General features: G+C 42.9%; 3 protein-coding genes across 6 annotated transcripts; 1 reads left to right on the top strand and 2 right to left on the bottom strand.

Annotated features, from left to right (window-relative positions):
• Positions 1 to 87: 87 nt before the first annotated feature.
• Positions 88 to 6,393, bottom strand: GATC (glutamyl-tRNA amidotransferase subunit C). 3 transcript variants are annotated; one of them, XM_073313169.2, is made up of 5 exons: positions 6,165 to 6,383; positions 5,202 to 5,252; positions 3,195 to 3,361; positions 2,227 to 2,330; positions 88 to 1,819 (listed from the first exon to the last, which is right to left on the bottom strand). In XM_073313169.2, exons 1-5 carry the CDS (start codon positions 6,348 to 6,350, stop codon positions 1,761 to 1,763), a joined length of 567 nt encoding a protein of 188 aa, XP_073169270.1. In that variant the 5' UTR covers positions 6,351 to 6,383; the 3' UTR covers positions 88 to 1,760. The 3 variants fall into 3 exon arrangements, with proteins under 3 accessions (XP_073169270.1, XP_073169271.1, XP_073169272.1); XM_073313170.2 differs by having other exon boundaries at positions 6,192 to 6,383; XM_073313171.2 differs by lacking the exons at positions 88 to 1,819; positions 2,227 to 2,330 and adding an exon at positions 2,910 to 3,028 and having other exon boundaries at positions 6,165 to 6,393.
• TRIAP1 (TP53 regulated inhibitor of apoptosis 1) lies at positions 6,392 to 17,235 on the top strand. 2 transcript variants are annotated; one of them, XR_012155097.2, is made up of 3 exons: positions 6,392 to 6,693; positions 13,532 to 13,825; positions 15,444 to 17,235. XR_012155097.2 is itself a non-coding variant. In XM_073313173.2 (2 exons), the coding sequence occupies exons 1-2, from the start codon at positions 6,547 to 6,549 to the stop codon at positions 13,613 to 13,615; spliced, it is 231 nt and encodes a 76-aa protein (XP_073169274.1). In that variant the 5' UTR covers positions 6,392 to 6,546; the 3' UTR covers positions 13,616 to 17,235. The 2 variants fall into 2 exon arrangements, 1 of the variants encoding a protein (XP_073169274.1); XM_073313173.2 differs by having other exon boundaries at positions 13,532 to 17,235.
• Positions 17,236 to 18,750: 1,515 nt separating this feature from the next.
• On the bottom strand, positions 18,751 to 21,644 carry COX6A1 (cytochrome c oxidase subunit 6A1). The gene is made up of 3 exons (XM_073313172.1): positions 21,394 to 21,644; positions 20,008 to 20,147; positions 18,751 to 19,005 (listed from the first exon to the last, which is right to left on the bottom strand). The coding sequence occupies exons 1-3, from the start codon at positions 21,494 to 21,496 to the stop codon at positions 18,919 to 18,921; spliced, it is 330 nt and encodes a 109-aa protein (XP_073169273.1). The 5' UTR covers positions 21,497 to 21,644; the 3' UTR covers positions 18,751 to 18,918.
• Between the last annotated feature and the right edge of the window lie 542 nt (positions 21,645 to 22,186).

The raw sequence follows: 22,186 nt of genomic DNA, 5'->3' as shown, positions 1-22,186 counted from the left end.
TATTAATCTTAATGAGCTGGCTTTCTCCCCTTTACAATAACTTAGTGAGGGGAAAAAAAAGGGAAAATAAAATTGTGCTATAGCATCTTTTTCAGTTAGAAATCTCAAAGTGCTTTATGCATTTATCAAGCATCTCTACGCTTATGCAAAAGTACTACTTGTTTTACAAATGCCTAAAATTACAATGCAGCTAGAGTGATTTATATGAAGTTACAGAGTCAACGATAGGACAAATAATAAAGTCCAGGAGCCACGGCTCTTCTACTAAAATTTCTCTAAATAATAATAGAGCACTTTTCATCCATAGATCTGAAAGTGCTTTACATAGGAGGCTGGTATCATTATCACCATTTTACAGATAGCATATGTGAGGCACAGAGGTGAAGTGACTTGCCAAGGGTCATCCAGGAGGGTAGTAGTAGAGCGGGGAATAGAACCCAGATCTAATGAATGCCGGTCCATGGCTCTAACCATTAGCACAGTGCTTCTAGCCGAGGCTTCTCTTGGAGCTCATGGCTCACAGTGTCTACCTAGACTACAGAAGCTTGATAGACTGCTTAATTTTCTAAAATCTGCTCTGATGTGTGATCAAAAACATTATTGTGCATCTTTATTTCACACCTGACTGCACTTGATGTCTAGCTTCCATGTAGTGGAGTTATTAAAAATAAATGACAGTTCTGCTGCCTCAGCTAGAGAATTTCAGCAGTGCAAGCAATTGCAATGCTTAACACCTTTTGTATCCCATAGAAGTGCTTTTAGTGGTGGACAGACACTGGCAGCATTACTGCAATTACAGTCGCTCTGAGCAAAACCCACAATGGTTGCATCATGCACCAGCTCACCACGCTATCAACGTGGACAGAAAGCAATGGGACTTCATTTGTACCAGGGCAACTAGTCTTCGGAATACACTTTCATAATGGCCCTAGAATTTTTCCAGTTATCTGTCTGAGCAAGGATCTCCACCGTAAAGCCATTATTTCACTTAAGAAACAAGCATGTTTCCTATATAACCTAAAAACAAATTTAGGTACCTAATTTACAAGCACCCAACTGGACGAAGCACTGGTTAGAGTGCAGTGTATATAGATGTAGAACAAGATAGCGTTGACATGAAGGTGCTTGGTAGAAGCAAAAAAGTTCTTCAAGATTGCAGCAGCTAATAAATAAAGTGCTTTCTTAGTCTGTAGAGAAAAGTGAGTTCTTGCCCTTACTGTACCTAGTAGGGGCAAAAAGCAGTTTTATGTAGCATTCTCCGATGTGGGACTTTGAGTAAGTATCAGATCACTAAGTGACAAGATAGGAGAAGCTCCAAATGAATCTAAGTACTGCAACGTTCTACTCACTCTGCTTAGGTAATTTGACAAGAAAGTAAAATACCACCAGTTTCCCTCCCCCAATCAGCAGGGTTGATGTAGGCAGCTGTTGGTTCTAGAGTGCTAACTGCATGATATTTTGAAGGTTGACATTCAGTAAGCTTCACCAAATACAGACTAATCAGAGGCACTGAGGCCAAACTTCTAGACTTGTAAATGGCCCATAGCCTTCCACCTTTGTGTATACTGGAAAAAGACACCAAACCTTTAATTTCAAAGTAATCTTACAGAAGAAAGGAAGGAAGAAAAATCAAATAATTATGTGAGGGTGTTGTTCTTGGGATTAGACATTTGCATCAAGATACTCCATAGCCATGGTTGCATATATGCCAATTCTCACAGATGACTTAAAAGCTGAAGCAGCATTCCAGACCTTGACTTTCACTCGGAGACTTGCAGAAAAGTGTCTCGCCCCTCTAGCTTTGGTAAAGGGATGTTACCTAATAGCAAACAAAACAAACAATGATAGCAGGAAACAAACTGTTCCTTATTTAGTCATTCGTACTACTCAACATACACTTGCCCATGTGGCTCACTTTAAAAGCTTACAACTGACTAGCTTTTCCCCTGCAAACAAACTCCACTTTAATTTACGGACAGTTAGAAAAAGTCAAATGTGTTCAGTAACATTAGGGTAGGATAAAACCGTTTACTTGCTACACAACTACTGGCCAAGTAATAAAAAGCTAGACACCAGTGTTTCTCCATGGGTGGCCAAAGCTATCATTGCCGTATTTCAGTATCTTTCTGCTACAGGCCAGTGCATTCAACTGTGGCAGGTTACATCTCTCAAGCCATCTACCTGGGCTTTATCAAGTGAAATGAGTTATATATAAAAAAGTGGTACCTGGTGGGGCTATGAAATATTCCTCAACTGTTTCTCTGGCATTTCGCAGAAGCTCCTCAGTGCAAGTGCCTTCTGTGATGTTATCTTCTCTGAGATACAGACATCTGAGGAGCACAGGAGACTACTAGCAATTTCTGAGACACTACCTTCTTTGCCAACTAAGTACAGGAGCATCTGGTACTGGATATAAAGTCATGCCCCTAGAGCCAGGGGGAGATTGCCTGGCTCTGAAACAATTAACATTTATCTTCTAACCTTGTTCCAGTTCAAAATGCTATTAGCATATCTTATAGTTCTTGTTTGGAGCCACTGGCAGGTAGGTGAGCAACCTCAACTTCCCTCCTGCCTGTCAGGCTCCACATACAACCATACAAATGATCTACTGTAAACTACAGTGAAACCTTGGGAAATTTCTCAATGTCCTCAAATCAGCAGGACCTTCAGCACTGAGCTGTACATGGATACAAGCACAGAAGTGCTGCATTGGACTTACTGCTGAAGATTGTTGGCAGTACTTTGTAAAAAGCTGAGTGAGACAAACCCTATATGAAAGTGTACAGTCAAGATGACTTCTTGACCAACTAAAGCTGCAGAAGATGTGACAGCAATACACAGGCTACCTACTTTATAACAAGAGCAGCAGGGATAAGCACATTTTGAAGTGACTGACGATCTTTTTCCAGGGCATTTGGGGGACAGCATGTTGTGACATGAAGAATCCGTGCAAGATACATTAAGGAATTGAAGTACATCTTTGTCATGCTTCTGTGCCTAGTTCAGGGATGCTACACAGATGCTTTTCCTACATAGAACCACATTGACATAGAACACTAGATAAAGCTTTTTGTGGAAAAGGAACCAGTTTCATAGCTGGGATGATTAGTGAAAACAGTGTTTCTGTTGAGACTATGGATATAAACGTCTTGGTAAGTTAACAGATAAGCAGGTCACTAGCCATGATTTATTACCTATCCTCTAGTACTGAATCCATTGGTTCTACCCCTTCTGTGTTGACAGCATGAAGTTGATCAGCAAATTGGATTGCTTTCTCCAGCCGTTGTACACCCTCCCAGTCGCGGAAGTCAACTAGTGCCAGACGCTCCAGGTGATCAAGCACCTCCACAGTTACTTTTTTCTGCAGAAAGAAGGAAACAAAGTCACAGATCTAGGTCCTAGAAGGAGGCTGCCACATACTGATGAGTTGGTGTGGGCAGAGATGAGTAAGTTATAAATATTGCTGCTAAAATTCTTTAGTGTAAAAGCATTTCTTGTTCAAGAAATATTATATTTAAGCATCTTGATTTCTTTTGCTGTATTTTATATTTCCTCATATTTTTAGTGAAACCAGATTGGAAGCTCCTGAAAAGCACACTGCCGAATGGATACAGCAATGTAGCATGAGTGCCCAGCTGTTTGTATGAACCAGCATTCCCACTATCTTTCCCCTCCTCATTTGGTGTCTAGCAAAGGTAAGTCAAAAGAGCTGTTACTCTTATAACCAATACACAGAACTCCACAAGGTAGCTGGCTAGAGCCGTGGCTCTCAACCTTGCCAAACTACTGTACCCCTTTCAGGAGTCTGATTTGTCTTGAGTACCCCCAAGATTCACCTCACTTTAAAAACTACTTGCCTACAAAATCAGACGTAAAAATACAAGTGTCACACCACACTATTAATGAAAAATTGCTTACTTTCTCATTTTTACCTTGATCATTATAAAATAAATCCATTGGCATATAAATATTATACTTACATTTTAGTGTATAGTATATAGAGCAGCATAAACAGGTCATTGTGTAAAATTTTAGTTTGTACTGACATTGGCAGTGCTTTTTACGTAGCCTGTTGTAAAACTAGGCAAATATCTAGATGAGTTGATGTACCCCCTGGAAGACCTCTATGTGCCCCTGGTTGAGAACCACTGAGCTAGAGGAGCCATTGATCTTCTCTCCATAGACCTAGCAATGTGGGGCAGATCCTCAACTTGGGTAAACTATCATTGTTCTGTTGACTTCAGTGGAGCCTGACAATTTATAGCAGCTGAGATCTGTCTAAGTTTGAGTGATCTGTGAACTATCATGCTATCACAAGAACACTTGATTTAAACAAATGCTGCCCCAGAACACCATCAGGTTAGTTTAATTATTTAGGTTGTCATTAATTTTCAAAGTAAACTGATTTTGTGTAGCTCTGTCTTCCAAGTTCCAATCTGCACTAACATGGCAGAATTATTGGGTATAGAGTTTAGAGCAGGGGTCTCAAACTCAATTTACCTTAGGGCCAGTGCCAGTCCTCCAAATCCTCCCAGCAGGCCAATAACATCACTGAAGATGGTGTTCAGAAAAGAAAACGTTTATATTGTATTTTTTATTTCAAATTTCTTAGAAATAATAAAATTGTCATAAAATTTTATACAATTCTTTGCCTGCTGGGGAGTTTAGTGTTTGTCAGACACCTGGTAACGCTTCAGTTCTGTCAGTTTGTTGATGTTTGGCCTCCGTGACTGAGCAGTTGAAAACTTCAGGATTGCAGCAAGGTGTGCATCAGATAGTTGTGTTCGCTATTTTGACTTGTTTATATTCATTGTGGGGGAAAAAAGTGACACTGCCTCCATGGCTGACTCTGCCTGGCAACTAATGATGCTGCCTCCATGGCTGACTCGGCCCGGCAACTAGTGATGGTATCTCTGTCCCTCTCCCCTAGCCATTGGGAGCTGTGGGGGACGGTGCCTGCAGCAGATGTTGCCAGCAGTATGTCCGCATGTGTCTCTCCTCCACGGGCCGTAGTGGGGAGGTTCTCGGGCTGCAGATGGCCCGGGGCCGGGACTTTGAGACCCCTGGTTTAGAGAAACTGTCCTGAGTTTTGATTTGATTAATTTTACCATTATTTCCTCTCAAATTTGCAATTGCTAGCTAACAGAAGAAAGTTACATTGGCCAGGTCTATGTTTAAATGTTTTGCTGAATTCACCATACCTGAGGGAGTGGTCTCTGTTCCACATGCTGCCATGTTGGGTTCTGGTAGACCTAAAGAGGAAGAGGTGGGCAGTGATAAATATGCAACAGTTGTTTAAATATTTAGCGTGAATAATCTCAGATTATAGACACATTGTCTTAAATACTAGTAAATGGATTCTGTTTTGTAGGGGAAATTAGTTCTAGAGAGAATGAAACTAAACCCACATGTCCCAAGAAATAAAGTTGAAAGATTGGCTGTAGTGATGAATCAGAAGATGCAAACCAAAATATAGTTTGCACTTTTGCAGCTCAGGGCATCTCAAAATGCTTTAAGGACAGGGAAGCCAACTGAAATTGTGATTTGCCAAAGGAACAAATAAGGTTGTGGTTCAGAACCCAGGAGTCTAACTCCCAGTCGTATGCTTTAAACATTAAACTATATTTGCTGTCTGAAACTTGCTAGCTGGTATAATACTCATGCTTATTAATTTGACGTAAAAAGTGGATTATATTTTGTAATCTATTGTTTTGCAGCTTTTAATTTGACTAATAAAAGCTTTGAAAATTAGTTGCGTTAGAAATTCTGTCTTCTAGCTACAGTCTCCTTGCTGTATTTGTATGTGACAGTACCCTAAGTGTAGCCCCTTGAATAGATCCTGATCCCTCTACGCAGCTTTGGGATTTGCTCCAGTCCACAGAGTGGAGACTGACCTATCCAGTGTTATGTATTCTGCTGCCATAATGCCATAAGGCTCCCGCTTATAACGGTCACCCTTTCACCACCACTCCTACAAGGCGTCTCTATGCTACTGCCACCGCTTGTATGGAGGTTGGATGGGGGCAGTCGATTAAACATCCCATTCACGACAGAATCCCCGCTTCTCCTTCCCTCCTGGGGCGGGCGGCTGATGTCCCCACGTGTCTTGCTATAAGGCCCGCAATGTATGAAGACCACTCGGATGTCATGGGCGCGGACCTCACCCCTCCTCTGTAGCTCCGGGGTCTCACCAGGCCTCTCTGCCGTGGGTCCCCCGCCGCTTCCTGCCGGCTGTCGCTCCGTCCCGAAGCAGCCTGCGTGAAGCGGCTTCCTAAGGAAAGGCCGGCCCAGTGCGAGCCTCCTCCTAGGGGAGCGCCCCTGATGTAGCGGCTGAACCGCAGAGCCCACATTCCCCCCCCCCTCCGGACTTCCGCATCCGGGATCCATTCTTAGGCAGCTGAGCGGATGGGTGTCATCGCGCTGCGCTCACTAGCGTCCTAGGTGAACAGGAACTACGTCACTTGGGAACGCCGCACTTCCTAGCAGCGGCGGCGGCGGGAAGGGCGGCGTAAGGCCCTGTCGCTTCCCTGGGCCTGCGGCTCCGTCATGAACAGCGTGGGGGAGGCGTGCACGGAGCTGAAGCGCGAGTATGACCAGTGCTTCAACCGCTGGTTCGCCGAGAAGTTCCTCAAGGGGGAGAACGCGGGGGACCCCTGCGTGCAGCTCTTCAAGCGCTACCAGCTCTGCGTGCAGGTGGGGGAAGTGGGCCCGGCGCAGAGGAAGGGGAGCGAGTCGCCATTGGGCGGGGCGAGTGACCGTGGGGAAGGACCCTCGAAGGGAAGAGGGAGGGTGGGGGTGTCCCCTGGCTTCCTCTTCCGTCACGGGGGGAGGCCTCCCCCGCACAAACCCTGCCTAGCCAAGCGCTGCGTTGGGCAAGTTGGCGTCTCAGCTGGCGGCGCTCCGGCCCCGCCTGCCCTTGAGCGCGGCTGCGAAGGCGTGGTTACCTTTGGGTTCATTGGGGCAGAGTGACTGGGGAGTACCATAGATGGAAGAGGAAGGCTTGCTGTGTTACCCTGGTGAAATCACTTAGCAAACCCAGGGCTCAGAAAAGGCATCTGTGAAATGTTTCGGGGATAGCTGTGTTAGTCTGTATCAGCAAAAACAACGGGGAGGCCTTGTGGCTGATCATCTGATGAAGTGGGTTCTAGCCCACGAAAGCTTATGCCTAAATAAATGTGTTAGTCTCTAAGGTGCTGCAAGGACTCCTTGTTGTGGGTTTTTGGTTTTTGTTTTGTTTTTTTTAACTCTGTGAAGTGGGGATAAACTTATCCACTTCAGAAGGGTGGTGGTGTGAAGATTAAATTCCTTAGTATTTTGAGACCTAGGTATTACAGTAGGTCTCACTATTGTTAAGTATCATTTTGAAGATGAAGAAATCACTTGTGATGAGACATTTAAAATCTTATTAAAATGTTCATAGTTTGCAAGACTTCTTGGGACAGGAATCAGTCAGATTTGACTAATTTTCTTCAAACTTCTCTTCGTTTGAGACTCACATTAATCTGAGAGACTTGATGTTATAGAGACTATTCACGATTTCCATGGTGTGTGTATTCTGTTTTGTTACTGTCAGTACTGATAGAATATTTCACTCACTCATACATCATTAAATTCTCAAACATTAGTGATGACCTCTCTTTCCCCTCTCTTTAATTGCCTCTTATGCAGGGGGAATTTAACTTTCAGTCATAAGAACGGCCATACTGGGTCAGACCAAAGGTCCATCTAGCCCAGTATCCTGTCTTCTGACAATGGCCAATGCCAGGTGCAACAGGGAATGAACAGAATGGGTAATCATCAAGTGGTCTATCCTTTGTTGCCCATTCCCAGCTTCTGGCAAACAGAGGGTAGGGATGCTATCCTTGTCCATCCTGGCTAATAGCCATTGATGGATCTGTTCTCCATGAATTTATCTAGTTCTTTTTTTGAACCCTGTTACAGTCTTGGCCTTCACAACACCCTCTGGCAAGGAGTCGCACAGGTTGTGTGTTGTGTGAGGAAATACTTCCTTTTGTTTGTTTTTAAATCTGCTGCCTATTAATTTCATTTGGTGACCCCTACTTCTTGTGTTATGAGAAGGAGTAAATAACATTTCCTTATTCACTTTCTCCACACCGTCCTGATTTTATAGACCTCTATCAAATCGCCCCTTAGTCATATTTTTTCCAAGCTGAAAAGTCCCCGTCTTATTAATCTCTCCTCCTACAGCAGCCGTTCCATACCCATAATAATTTTTGTTGCCCTTTTCTGAACCTTTTCCAATTCCAATGTATCTTTTTTGAGATGGGGCGACCACAACTGCATGCAGTATGCAAGACGTGGGCATACCATGGATTTATATAGAGGCAATATGATATTTTCTGTCTTATTAGCTATCCCTTTCTTAATGATTCCCAGCATTGTTTGCTTTTTTGACTGCTGCTGCACATTGAGTGGATGTTTTCAGAGAACTATCCTCAATGACTCCAAGATCTCTTTCTTGAGTGGTAACAGCTGATTTAGACCCCTCATTGTATATGTATAGTTGGGATTGTTTTCCAATGTGCATTACTTTGCATTTATCAACATTGCATTTCATCTGCCATTTTGTTGCTCAGTCACCCAGTTTTGAGAGATCCTTTTGTAGCTCTTCACTGTCTGCCTAGGATTGAACTATTTTGAGTAGTTTTGTATCATCCGCAAGTTTTGCCACCTCACTGTTTACCCCTTTTTTTCCAGATCATTTATGAATATGTTGAATAGGAGTGGACCCAGTACAGACTCCTGGGGGATACCACTATTTACCTCTCCATTCTGAAAACTGACCATTTATTCCTATCCTTTATTTCCTGTTTTTTTAACCAGTTACCAATCCATGAGAGGACCCTTCCCTCTTATCCCATGACCGCTTACTTTGCTTAATAGCCTTTGGTGAGGGACCTTGTCAAAGGCTTTCTGAAAATCTAAATACACTATATCCTCTGGATCCCCCTTGTCCACATGCTTGTTGACCCCCTCAAAAAATTCTAGTAGATTGGTGAGGCATGGTTTCCCTTTACAAAAACCATGTTGACTCCTCTCCAACAAAACTGTGTTTACCTATGTTTAAGAATTTTGTTCTTTACTATAGTTTCAACCAGTTTGCCCGGTACTGAAGTCTGGCTTACCGGCCTGTAATTGCCAGGGTCACTTCTGGAGCCTTTTTAGAGGTCCCTTAGTATACCATATTCTGTAGTCTCTGCATCATTGATTTGTCTTTCTCTGTATGTTCTCCAGTGTTTTGTTTTTCATTAACAAGAAGAGGAAACATCCTCATTATATTGAGCTTTCCATAAAGAACAGCTCAGTGAAATGAAGATATCTTTATTGGAAGTGCAGTGATAGTGAAAAGCTGATACAATTTATGGGTGCCCTATGTAATTCAGTATAGTAGGTTATTTTGAGTGCTAGCTATGTCTAGGATTGTGGGGGGTTTTGAATGGCTGAAATTTCATAAAACAATGGACTTAGAACGGCTGTCCAAAGAGGCATTATTACTTTATTTTTTCTTACATTGCTCATCTCACTATTGGCTCATGTAAGGGCCCAGGTCCTACATGCTGCTGCAAGTGGGTGAATCCCTGTGCTATGAGCCTCATTAACTTCATTGGGACTCCATGCAGGCATAGAGGTCTGACCACATGATCAGGGCCTGATTTGTTGCCCCCTAGATTTCTGCATTCTTGAAATTGAAGTCTAATTGGTTGATATATTTCTGGGTCTCCTTTGTTTAAAAATTGTGACAATATTTGGCTTTTTTGTTCAATTGCAAATTATTCCATCTGTATTCCAAATAATCAAAAATTACAACTGGTGGTACTTCCTTCTATTCATTAAAAATCTTTGGATGCCCTCTTCAGGCCTTTTGTTTTGAGACATTTACTATTTCCAAACCTATGGATTCCAGTTGAGTTTTTGTTTTGCTGTCCTCCTCTTACGTTTGCTCATAATATGCATTCTCTTCTTCCTTATGGTTAAACACTTTATTGGTTGCTTTATATTTAATATTCCTATTTTTCATCCTAACTCTTAATCATTCTTCAGACGTATATGGACAAGTATCTTATGTTCTTTTACTCTCCTGGTTAGCATGATCTTATGCTCTTTTTTTTGTTTAAAGTTATCTTCTTAAGGGGTGTACCTTAATTTGACTCATTCCTTTATTTTCTTCTCTAAACTCATTTAATTTGTGGTCCCTTGCCTTTGCTTTTACATCTGTTAGCCTTTGACTGTGTATTGAGAGGAAAGGATATCTCACCTTGTTGCATTCACAATGTTCTGAAATAAATGATCCTGAACAAAGTTGGCGGCGGGTGGGGGGGAACAAAACTCTTCTATTATAAAATTGATTGTGTGTGTTTCACTAATAGGTATAGCACTTGAGTAGCTAAAATTGCTGACTGGCTACTTTCTTGATGCTCTTCTCATTAAGAAATGCTTTTTGTACTTTTATTGACTTACAGTATATATATTACACATACATGTGTTCTGAAGTCTAAAAAATGGGAGGCAGGCCACTTGAGAATCTCTGGGTAAAGAAAAAAGGTGTTTTAAAAAAAATGACATGGTAAGGGTCTACTATAGACCTCCAAATCAGGAAGAGAAGGTGGATAAGATATTTATAAATGAAGCAGACATCTCCATATCCAAAAGACCTGGTAGAATCATGGGACTTTAACTACTTGGACATCTGTTGGAAAAGTAATATGGCAAAATACAAAACTTCCAATTAGTTACTGGAAAGTATTGGAGACAACTTTTTTTTTTTCCCAGAAAGTAGAGGAAGTAACTAGGAGGACTACCCTTTTAGATTTGATTTTGATTTAACAGTGAGGAATTGATAGTGCATCTGAAAGTGAAATGCAATTTGGATGAAAGTGATCATGAAATGATAGATTTCATGATCCTAAGGCAAGGAAGGAGTGAGAGCAGCAGAGTAAGGAAAAAGGACTTTAAAAAAGCAGACTTTTTAACAAAACTCAAAGAACCGGTAGGTAAGGTCCCATGGGAAGAAAATCTAAAGTGGTGGGTGTGGTGGGGATGGGGGGAGTAGTTCAGGAGTGCTGGCAGTTTCTCCAGGAGACAAACTATCCCCATGTGATGGAAAGATAAGAACAGTAAAAGGCCAATATGGCTCTATCAGGAGCTCATTAATGACCTGAAAATCAAAAAGGAATCCTGCAAAAAGTGGAAACCTGGACAAATGGCTAAGGAAGAGTACAGAAGACATGCACAAGCATGTAGGAACAGAATCAGAAAGGTTAAAGCAAAAAATGAGTTACAGCTAGCAAGGGACATAGAAGGCAATAAGAAGTCCTTTTAAATACATTAGGAACTAGAGAAAGATGAAGGCAAGTATAGGTCCTCTAGTTAGCAGGGGAAGAGAGCAAATAACTAATGACCTCAAGAAAGCTCAGGTTTCTGACACTTATTTGGCTTCAGTCTTCACTAAAAAAGGTTAATGGTGACCAAATACTCAACACAATATTAACAACAAGGGGGAAGAAATGCAAGCCAACATAGGGAAAGATCAGGTCAAAGACTATCTAGATAAGTTAGGTGTATTCAAGTCAGCAGGGCCTGATGAAATTCATCCTAGAATACTTAAGGAACTAGCTGCAGCAAACACTGAACCGTTAGGTTTCAGAGTAACAGCCGTGTTAGTCTGTATTCGCAAAAAGAAAAGGAGTACTTGTGGTTAGTCTCTAAGGTGCCACAAGTACTCCCTTTCTTTTTACTGAACCGTTAGTAATTGTCTGAGAACTTCTGGAGGATGGGTGAGATCCCAGAAGACTGGAGAAGGGCCAACAATAGATATGGCCCTAGTGAAAAGCAGAACAAAGAGGACCCAGGGAATTATAGACCAGTCAGCCTTTTGATACATTGAAAGATACTGGCACAAATGTTTAAAAATCAATTTATAAGCACATAGAGGTTAATACAGCCATAAGGAATAGCCAGCATGGAATTGTCAAGAACAAATCCTGCCAAACCAACCTCATTTTCTTCTTTGACAGGGTTACTGGCCTAGTGGATAGGGGTAAAGCAGTAGATATGATATATCTTGATTTTCTGGGTTTTTGATGCAGTCCCATATGACATTCTCATAAGAAAACTATGGAAATATGGTCTAAATTAAATGACAGTAAGTTGAGTGCACAACTGGTTGAAAGAATGTACTCAGAGTTCTTTATCAATGTTCTCATTTATGACTTGGCTAATGGAGTGGAGAGTGCTTATAAAATGTGCAGATGACACCAGGCTGGGACGGGTTGCAAGCACTCTGGAAGACAAGATTAGAATTGAAAAGGACTGTGACAAATTAGAGAATTGATCTGAATTAAACAAGATGAAATTCAATAAAGAAGTGCAAAGTACTTCATTTAGGAAGGCAAAAATGCACAACTACAAAATAGTGTATAACTGACTAGGAGGTAGTACTCCTGAGAAGGATCTGGGGCTTATAATAGATCACAAATTTAATACATGTCAACAATGTGATTTAAATTCACAATTGCAAAAACCGCCAATATCATTCTGGGGTGTATTAACAGGAGTGTCGTATATAAAGACGTGGGAGGTAATTGTCCTACTCTTCTTGGCACTGGTGGGACCTCAGCTGGAGTACTGTGTCCAGTTGTGGGTGCCACACTTCAGGAAAGATGTGGACAAACTGGAGAAAGTCCAGAGGAGTGTAACAAAAATGATAAAATATTGAGAAAATCTGACCTACGAAGAAACTTTTTTTTTTAAACCTAAGTGTCACCTTGAGAGAAGGCTGAGGGGGGAGGGGTGGCCTGATAAAACTTTCAGATATGTTAAGGGCTCTTATAAAAAGGATGGTGATGAATTGTTCTCTGTGTCCACTGAAGATAGGGCACAGTGTGGACTTCATGACATCTCAAAGTTCCTTCCAGTCCTACATTTCTATGATATAAAACTTAAATTTGTACCTTCCTTAATCTCTCCTATAAAGCTTAATTGCAGTCACCTTTACTTATGTTTTTACTCCATATATACACATTTTTAACATGTATTAGTTCTTTCCTCCCTTTCTTCTATGACCCTCCTACATGAAGCTTTACAGACTACTATTGACATTCCAGTTGAAAGAACGAGCAGTCAGTGCTTTTGTAACAGTCATCCTGTCAATTTCTTTCATGATACATTACTCCATGAAGATTTCATCTGTTGCCTTGGTTCTTCTGCTCACAGCACTGAGACCTCATCTTCAGGTCCCTCTAGCTTCTTTCACTCACTGCACCAGGTGTTCCTCTCAACATATGGATGAGAAGTGTTGGTCTAGGGCTTGGATAAATTTATCTGATGGAGTCTTGGCTACAAGTCATACTATATTCACGGTAGCTCTTTGAGCGTGTCTGATGGTATGGTTTGATGGAAACCTTAATAGCAACCTTGATTGGTCTTAAATTATACCAGGCAGGGAACATGTCTTTATGTAGAACCACAAAACATTACTAAAACAAATTTGCTTTTTTCCCCCCCTTCCTAGAAAGCTATTAAGGAGAAAGACATACCCATCGAAGGGCTGGAATTCATGGGTCCCAGGAAAGGAAAAGCTGAAAACTCCTCCTGATCTTGTTTGGACATCTTGTGCCATTACAATGACCTTTTTGGACTTGGAAAAAGAACGTCACAAAGACTAGATGATTGCCTTGAATTAGCTGTTATTTCTGCCTGGCTTTTTAAGAAGCAAGAAGTCTTTTCTGCAGTTCCTTTCAGCTAGGTTGTGTGGCAATTACTGTTTCATCCTAAATGAATGTTGTTGGTGGTCTGGCATCATGCGGTGTGTGAATAGCCTTTTTATCAATTTATAATCATAAGTGAATGTACTCTGAACAGGGGAATATTTATTGAAATGGGTTTAGATATTAGCTGATCTATGATCAGTTGCTTTTTTATTTATATAACATTAAGACAATTTTAAATACTGAAATTAATGTGAAAGGGGTTAATTTACGTATTGGAGTATGCTGCTGGATTTTTATTGGGGATAGGGTTGGTTTCAGTTTCCTGAAAACTGATGTGCTACACCTTTGCTTCATATTGTGCAACTGTAATGCTGCCATGAAAGGCCCACTGCTGAAGTTGCAATGATTTTTGTTTGAATGCACAAGGTGTTGTTTTAATATAGAATACACATCAGTCAACTAAAGTTATGCTTGACTAAATGAGACAACTGTCCGGTTAAACCTGCCTGTGATCTTTAAGATGGGAAGGGGCCAGCCTGTCACAGAAGTGAATAGGAGCAACTGCTTTCAGAAGGTATTTTCAGCAGCCTTGGGCAGTTCATGCACAGAGCTGAAAAGGCACTGACACTACCTTGAACTTAACTTTATACTACTGAATGGCTGTTGCCCCATAAATAAAGTTTCAACAGTGATTCAATTACACTTCACTTGTCCTTCTCTAACAGGTGCCCCCACCCCACATGCCCAGAAACACTCCACAGATTAGCCTCAAAATCATGAAGTTAAATGTCTGCTTAAGTTAAATATTTGAATTAGACAAGGGATTCCTGCTCTGTGACACTCTAAAACGGTACCCAACTGTCAGTTGGAAATTTGTCTTCCTGCTTTGTAATAAGAAATCTGAAAGGAGAGGGAGAAATGCAACTTTACGATATACCTCTGCATGAAAACTGATGTCCTAAACCAAAATGTAGCTGGCTGAAGTCTGTTTTCAAGCGTTATTTAAATTTGATTTAGTAACATCAGGAAATGTTGAGTGGTGAGCTTAGTGTAGCATGTAAAGGATTAATCAAGAACCAAGCTTGTTTTCCAAATTTCTTTAGAGACTTCTGTTTAGCTTCCTTCCTTACACCCATGCACCTTGCCCTTTAGCCTTCCTACTGAAAAAGACTTTTTCCCCTAAGGAGACTCCTAATGGTGTTTAACTCAAGTCAACCTGAAGTCTATGAGAAACAAAGCTTCCCCCTTCTGCCCCCAGCCTTTCCTCCCTAAATCCCTCTGGAGGTCTTCAAGAATGGATCCTTTTTTCTGCAGACCTTAATGTAGCTGGAGAAAGCAAGAGGTGTAGGTGACTCAGAACAGCAGTTAGTTTCCCCCTTCTCTGAACCTAAGGTTTGCAAAAGGAGAAAATCCCTCCTGAGCCTTATGAAGGAGTTGGGGGAGGAAGTTTCCTCCCCAAGAACCCATCATGAGTACAGGGAGAAGCTGAAGGAGTGAGAGGAGGAGTCTCCTCTATTGATGTTGCTTCTCCTCTCCACCAGACATGTTAACTGTTTCCATTCTTTTGGACCATAGGACGGTTTCAGTCCTTTGGAAATGAGTGAGTTAATAGGACAGGAGCTCTGTTCCTAGGCACCTTGTAGGATCTAAACAAGGGGACAAACCTTTATCTTAATGAGACTTTTTGTAAAAATTGGAACTTCTTTATTACAGGCCAGAGGAGAACTGCAGCTACCGTGCTCTGGCACAGAGGATGATGCGTGAGCCTTTTGACCAACAGATGAAAACAGACTTCTCCTAGACTTTTTAGTGCAGGGGTGGGCAAACTTTTTGGCCTGAGGGCTGCATCGGGATTCTGAAATTGTATGTTGGGCTGGTTAGAGGAGGCTGTGCCTCCCCAAACAGCCAGACATGGCCTGGCCGCTGCCCCTTATCTGACCCCCCCCTGGGATTACTGCCCCATCCTGCACCTTCTGCCCCTGCTGTCCCATCCAACCCCCCTGTCTCCTTCCTGACTGCCCCCCCTGTGACCCCTGCCCCATCCAACCCCCCCCTTCTCCCAGACTGCCCCCAGACCTCTTGCCCCTGACTACCCCCCAGGATCCCTGCCTCATCCATCCTCCCTGGCCCCTGACTGCCCCTTCCAACCCCTCCTCTCCTTCCTGACTGCCCCCCTGGAACCCCTGTTCACACCCCTCACCACCCCCTGAATTCCCCTGCCCTCTATCCAACTCCTCCCTGCCCTATTACCGTGCTGCTTGGAGCACCGGTGGCTGGCAGCACAGCTGCACCAGGACAGGCAGCCGCACAGCACAGAGCACCGGGTCAGTCCGGGCTCTGCAGCCCTGCCGCCCAGAGTATTGTGCTGTGTGGCGGCAGGGGAGGGGGGACACCAGGGAAGGGGTTGGGGGCTAGACTCTCAGGCCAGGAGCTCAGGGGATGGGCAGGATGGGCTATAGTTTGCCCACCTCTGTTCTAGAGGCTGCAGTGTGCCTACTATTGTAGGTTACTAGAGTTTGCAGGAATTGAGTTTGTCTCCTAGTCCTCATAACACTTTAAAAAAACTCATTAAAGAAATGTCCATAACTTCAGTAAGATGAAGTTAATATTTCAGCTGTTTAATTGCTGTAAGTACATGCTACCATTAAAAAACCTCCAGAAAATACAGTTAAGGTTGCAGTTCTCAAACAAAGTCCCTGATCTACCTTAACTGTCCCTAGTGATGCTCTGAGAATAGCAAACTCCTGTGATGTGATATATATTCAGAAGATTCATTAGCCCAGTGACTAGAACACTTTAGAATGCCTTAAGGGGTTGTGTGGCTGTTAGGCCATACATAGCACCCCAAAAAAATAATCATAGTGTATGGGAGCCAATCCTTCCCCCCATCTTCAGTATGGGCCTGATCCTGCCAGCTACTGAGGGCATTCAGCTTCCTACAGCAAAAACTTAGATGGAATCAGTTTGATCCTGTAAGGTGCTAGCACCTTGTTCTCCAAACAGCACTAGCTTATATTTCAGCCTCATACACTCATGAGAGCTAACATGAAAAAAAATAGTATGATAAAAGTCACCAATAAATATCAGGCATTTATATATGAAACAAGTTATAAAGCTAGTTTTCTTTGGAGCACTCCATACAGAGAAAGGGAGATGGTAGGATGGCATCTTTGGAGCCAGAGTTAATGTTCATTGGGAATGCTGTTTGAGATATAACTTAACATTCTTTAAGGATAATGTGCACTCTAGCCCTGTCTGCAACTTGCACTTCACCTCAATGAAGTGTTTTGGGTGGGAGGAAAGAGGCAGTTATGCTAACGTTAGAGTATTACTATCCCAACTCTGGAAAAACTGTTTCATCAGCTAATACGATTAAGCCAGAAAGTGCCTTATACTGAGCTTTAACATAGGAGGAAACTTGCTTTAGCAACCACATGTATTCTGCTAAGATGCTGTGTGGGCTGTAATAATGGGGATGAAATAAATATTGTGAAATGGGGGTAAATAGTGTCTTGTAATGTTCACTTTAGAATTTTTCTTTTGGCTTATTTGTCATTCTCCCTCCAGCTAGAAGATAGGTAGAAATAGAATAGCTGAAGTTCTTTAGAGAAGGGTAGTAGTGATCCCTAAACAGTATAAATTAGCTTTTTCCCCTTACTGTATTGGAGGAATATATGCTTACTTTTAACTTTATTTTTACAATAGTGTATAACTTACTCATGGTGAGGACAAAGCCTTCAGTCCTGCAGCATTTAAGAGTTTCTGGCCCATATTATGTTTTATATGTAGTCATACAGTTGTTTTTCAAAGTCTGCAGCTAGAGTACTCGTGACCTGTGCTTTAGCTTTTAATGTTATAAAGGAGCAGTAGTGAAATAAGACTCTGGTAAAGTGACTGGTAAGTACAGGAAGATAGTAGAAAACAAGCTGTTGCTCCATTGTGTCATCTATATGGTACCACCCTTCATTTGTGAATTAAGCTTGTTTTATTTTTTTTAAGTTTGCCACAATGAATGGGTGGGACCTATTCATGGAAAGTGCAGGGTCAAGGAGAATTCAGCTCTGGCTAAACTGAATTGTTTGCATTACAGCATAGATTCTTGTTAATTAGTACTACAAGGTCATAACTAAAGAGCTCACTCCTCTCTACTTCTGTAGGATAAGACTTTATGATAGAATATGAAAACACTGCTGCTTCAGAACCGACTAGTTAGAATTAAAAGGAAGCTTCTTTCACAGGTGTTACTACTTTGTTGTCCATGATGGACATCTTAGTTTTTATGAATTTGCACAGCACCTCATTCCTAACTGGGCATGTTAGGTTCTAACTTATGCAGTAACATACGTATGAAGCAGTATTAGATTATGAAGTCATTTGGCAAAATTGCATAGGGAAAACAGAAGGCACAAGTACTAGCAAGGTGCGGAACAGTGCAAATTCTTCAGGATGCTGCAAGAATAGAACTTTGCTCTGCCACAATATAGGAGCACTACAGCTGGGGAAGACAGTGCTATCCAGTAGAGCATACCTCTCACAGAGACAAGGTTTGTTTATGGATGTGTTAGTTTCCAGAGTTATCCAGTGTAGGATTTCTTGCATCTTTCTTTAAGAGCAGTAGTTTTCAGCAGACCACATACTATATTAGATGGACCACTGCCTTGATATGGTATGACAGTTCCCATTAAACAACTTCAGTTCAATAGCTTTCAAGAATTTTATCTAGCACTTATGCTCCTTTCAACATGAGTAATGGCTTAGGGAGAAAATCAATTGCAGTTTAGATCCAATCCTGTTGCTTGCATTAGAGTTTGGTTTTCTAGTATGCATTCCTACCACTAGTGTTATAGGCCACTCCTACCTCTAACAGCTGCTTAAAGGAGATAAGCAGCAATTAAATCCTTCACTACACTACTGCCTACAAAACCTTTTCCAGCCACCCAAGAAAAATAACAATAAACTCTGTAATTGGGAAAAGACTAGATCAAGGATTTCTAGTTCTTTACAAAGGTCCACACACAAATGGAAGTTTAGGATTTATTTATGTTAAGTGACCTCCCCTTCAAGTACAGAGCCAAAGGTCAGAATGCCTTTATAATGACAGTACAAGGAATGCAGAATATTTTTTAGACTGAGGGTCCCATACGATGTTCTGGTCCAAAGAGAGCAATTGATGCTGTGGTCCAAGTGTTCAGTGATCCTCTTCATAGCCAGTCGGGAGAGCATTTGTATGAGGGTTGTGAAACAGAGTTTTGGTCCCATCTCCCCATGGGAAGGGCTGTTGAAAGAAGTAATTGACAAGATTGCTTGGTAACTGTTTGTTATAGGAGTTGACTTCTTGTGCCTTAGCAGATTTGTCAAACAATGTTTGGGTCTGTACATATTACAGAATTTGAAAGCCTGGAGTAAGTAAGTTGAAGCTGAATTTACACCCACCACTTGTGGTAACAGAGCAGAACTCTTTCTTGAATGCTTGGGTAAATCTACAATTCTAAACTTGATAATCTAGTCAGCACTGCACCTCTTGTAATGTTTACAAGCAACTATGGTAAATAGACACACAAATGTAGAAATGAATTTGATTTACCAATATCCCAAGACAAAATCTAAGCCATGGTATTTTGAACTAAATACTAGAGGCAGTATATTACAAATTCATTCTACTTATAAGTAGCAGTAGACTCAAGAATAATAAAGAGCCCACCACTACTTCCACCCCTTTAGGGTTCTTTTATCAATAGCTTCTGCTAGGGATGCCAGTTAGTTGACATTACTTCAGGCATTCTCAATAGTTTTTATAGCAAGTCCTCCCCTCCCATTTAGTAATTTGGGAAAGACAGGGTGATCTCAACCCAACACTTGTATGTGACCCCTTGACTGAGAACTCACACTCCAGTTCCTTCCACCCTCTCATTCATGACAAAGCTGCCCTTTGAGCTGCGTGAATGTAAGTTAAGTGGAAAAACTATTTAGGACCAAAACCTTGATGATGTTTAAAGTTTTACACTCATGTGTGAGTGTAAGAAACTTTAAGATGGAAGGAGAACTCCACATCTACATATAAATACCACAGCTGACAGCCTAAAAGCTCTCCCCCTGCCTTAACAGGTGTGAGCTCTTATTCATGGTATTACAAATACACATATTTCCCAATCAGTCAATTCCACCTCACATCACTTATACTTACTGCAAAAAACGATACAAGCAGTAGTAATCTTGGAATAAATAATTCAGTGACTGGAGAAGATAAGAGCACCTTTATAAGCACTGTTGCACATACCTTGGTCCTGATGCGGAGGTGAGCATAAGGAACAAACTCGTTTCTTTCATGTTCATGCTGCATCTTTAAGTAGCAGTTCAGCATGCATACACCAACACCAGGAAGAGCAACCACAAAAGACAAGATCTTCCATGTCTGAGCTAATGAAGGAAATAAAATACCATGAAGATGCTCAACAGTACAGCTATCCAAAAAATGAGAATTTCCAAGTGGTGATGCATTTCAAAATCTGTTTTGAATTAGAATGAAAACAAGTTTTCAGACTTGAAAGATTATGAAAATATTTTGGTTTTGGATAATTTGAGGTTTGAACACAGTTTTTCAAAATTTGTATTCAATTTTTATATTAAAGCAGTTGTGATGATTTCACATGATATAGCATCTGGTATTACATACAAAATGACAAATCAAATACCATATTCAAAAATTCTATTTTGAAAATTTTCCAAAACAAGTTGTATTGAAAACATTTTGAAAGGAAGTTTCAAAGTCTTCAGTGTTGTGAAAAAAAGTTGGTTTAATCAAGTGTTTTGGCAGAAGACTTAATTAAAATTTTCTGATCAGCGCTAGTTAACAGTAATTTCTGAGACAGTAGCAAGGGTCTTACACTGCACTAACTCCCTGAATATTTCATACATCTGTGCAGCACTAATTCAGCTGAGAAGCACCCTGGACAGACCTCTCCGGATACAATGGTTTTCGAACAGGACTACCAATGTTCTACAAACACTTTCCTTATCAGCAAATTGATGCACTGAGAGAACTATGCAGAGCGTGGCCAAGGAGGAATGCATTTGGTTGTATGGTGCATTGCATTCTCAGTGTCACTGCACAAAACAGTTACTGCATAAGGGTTAGGATCTCTTGTGCAGTAGCCGCTTGACTCCCGTTTTCTATCCCCACGACACCAATCGGTGCACACCCTTGCACCAGAGAAGACTTCTCTGGGACATGAGGGTTTTGCACCAACGTAAGCTCATCACCGCAGAGTCCCTAATGGCAGCAGGCCCTCGGACCAAAGAGGAACACCCTTGCGATTTTCTACAGTTATTGTGGGAGCAAGACGGCAGCGGCAGGCACAGACCCCCAGCCCAGGGGGAGGGAGACGCACGGACTTGGGGAGGGGCAGGGAAGAGGCGTCTCCGCCGCACACGGGGAAATGCCCCCGGCCAAGGACGGGCTCGAACCGCGGCTTACGGCCCGTTCCCTCGGGCTGGGTCCGGGTCTCCCTGGCCGCAGCGAGGGGTGGCGTCGCTGCGCGCCCGGGGAAGCGGGCTCAGCCCAGGCCCCAGAGACGCCGCTGAGGGGCTTGGCCTACGGGCGCTTCGCTCAGCGCAAGGTCACCCGGCCGTCGCCGGCCCCGCCCGGTCGCGGCGCCCCCGTTACCTGCCCCAGCCTCCCCGTGAGCCGCTGCCGACATGAGCCGTCCCAACGGGGCCCGGGGGGCGCCGGCGAGAAGCAGCCGGGAGACTCTTGCGAGCGCCGCCATCTCTACCGCTCAGGCTCGGCTGTGGGTGGGGTCGCTTCCCCAATCCCCGGAACAGGCAATAACCGGGCGGGAAGACGGCGGCCTGCGTGGGACACGCCGGCACACCATGCGCATGTGCTCCAATGCGGGCGCCATCTACGTCCGCACCCACGTGACGATTGCCCCTAGACTCGTACTGAGCATGCGTCCTGCTCCGAACGGGTTCCACCTCGAGGCTGACATTGAGGATTGCACTCGACTGTTTTCAAAGTCCTCCTTACTGCGCATGCGCTAATGGGAGGCCTCTCATCAATCACGTGGTTCCTTTTGGCGCCTCACCTGGCTGACAGCCATTTTGGACGTCGAGCTGTCCGCGGCGCCCTCTGAGAGGGACCTGCGCTGCGCTGGGTGCTCAGCTAGACCGACAGCGCCCCCTGCGGTGTAGCGCCGCCGAGCGTCATGGCTGGAACTGGAGAGGCTCGTAGAGCGCGAGGGCGGTGGCTCTAGCAGGATGGGGCGTTCTAGAGCAGCAGGCTGGCCTAGGGGGTCCAGAGCAGGGAAGGGCGGGCGCTAGAACAGCAAGGCTTGGGGTGGAAGGTGCTGTGGACAGTGAAAGGGCCTGAGGGGGCGTTCTGGAGCAGCATGGGGGAGAGTCAAGGCGGGTTTCTTGAGAGGCCGGAGATGGCTCCAGAAGAGCACTGTGGGGTTCTA

This window comes from Lepidochelys kempii, chromosome 15 (assembly GCF_965140285.1).
Source record: "Lepidochelys kempii isolate rLepKem1 chromosome 15, rLepKem1.hap1, whole genome shotgun sequence".
In the NCBI taxonomy this organism is placed as follows: domain Eukaryota; kingdom Metazoa; phylum Chordata; order Testudines; family Cheloniidae; genus Lepidochelys; species Lepidochelys kempii.
Note: the sequence above shows the minus strand (reverse complement) of the source record. Positions and strands in the feature narration are given on the sequence as shown.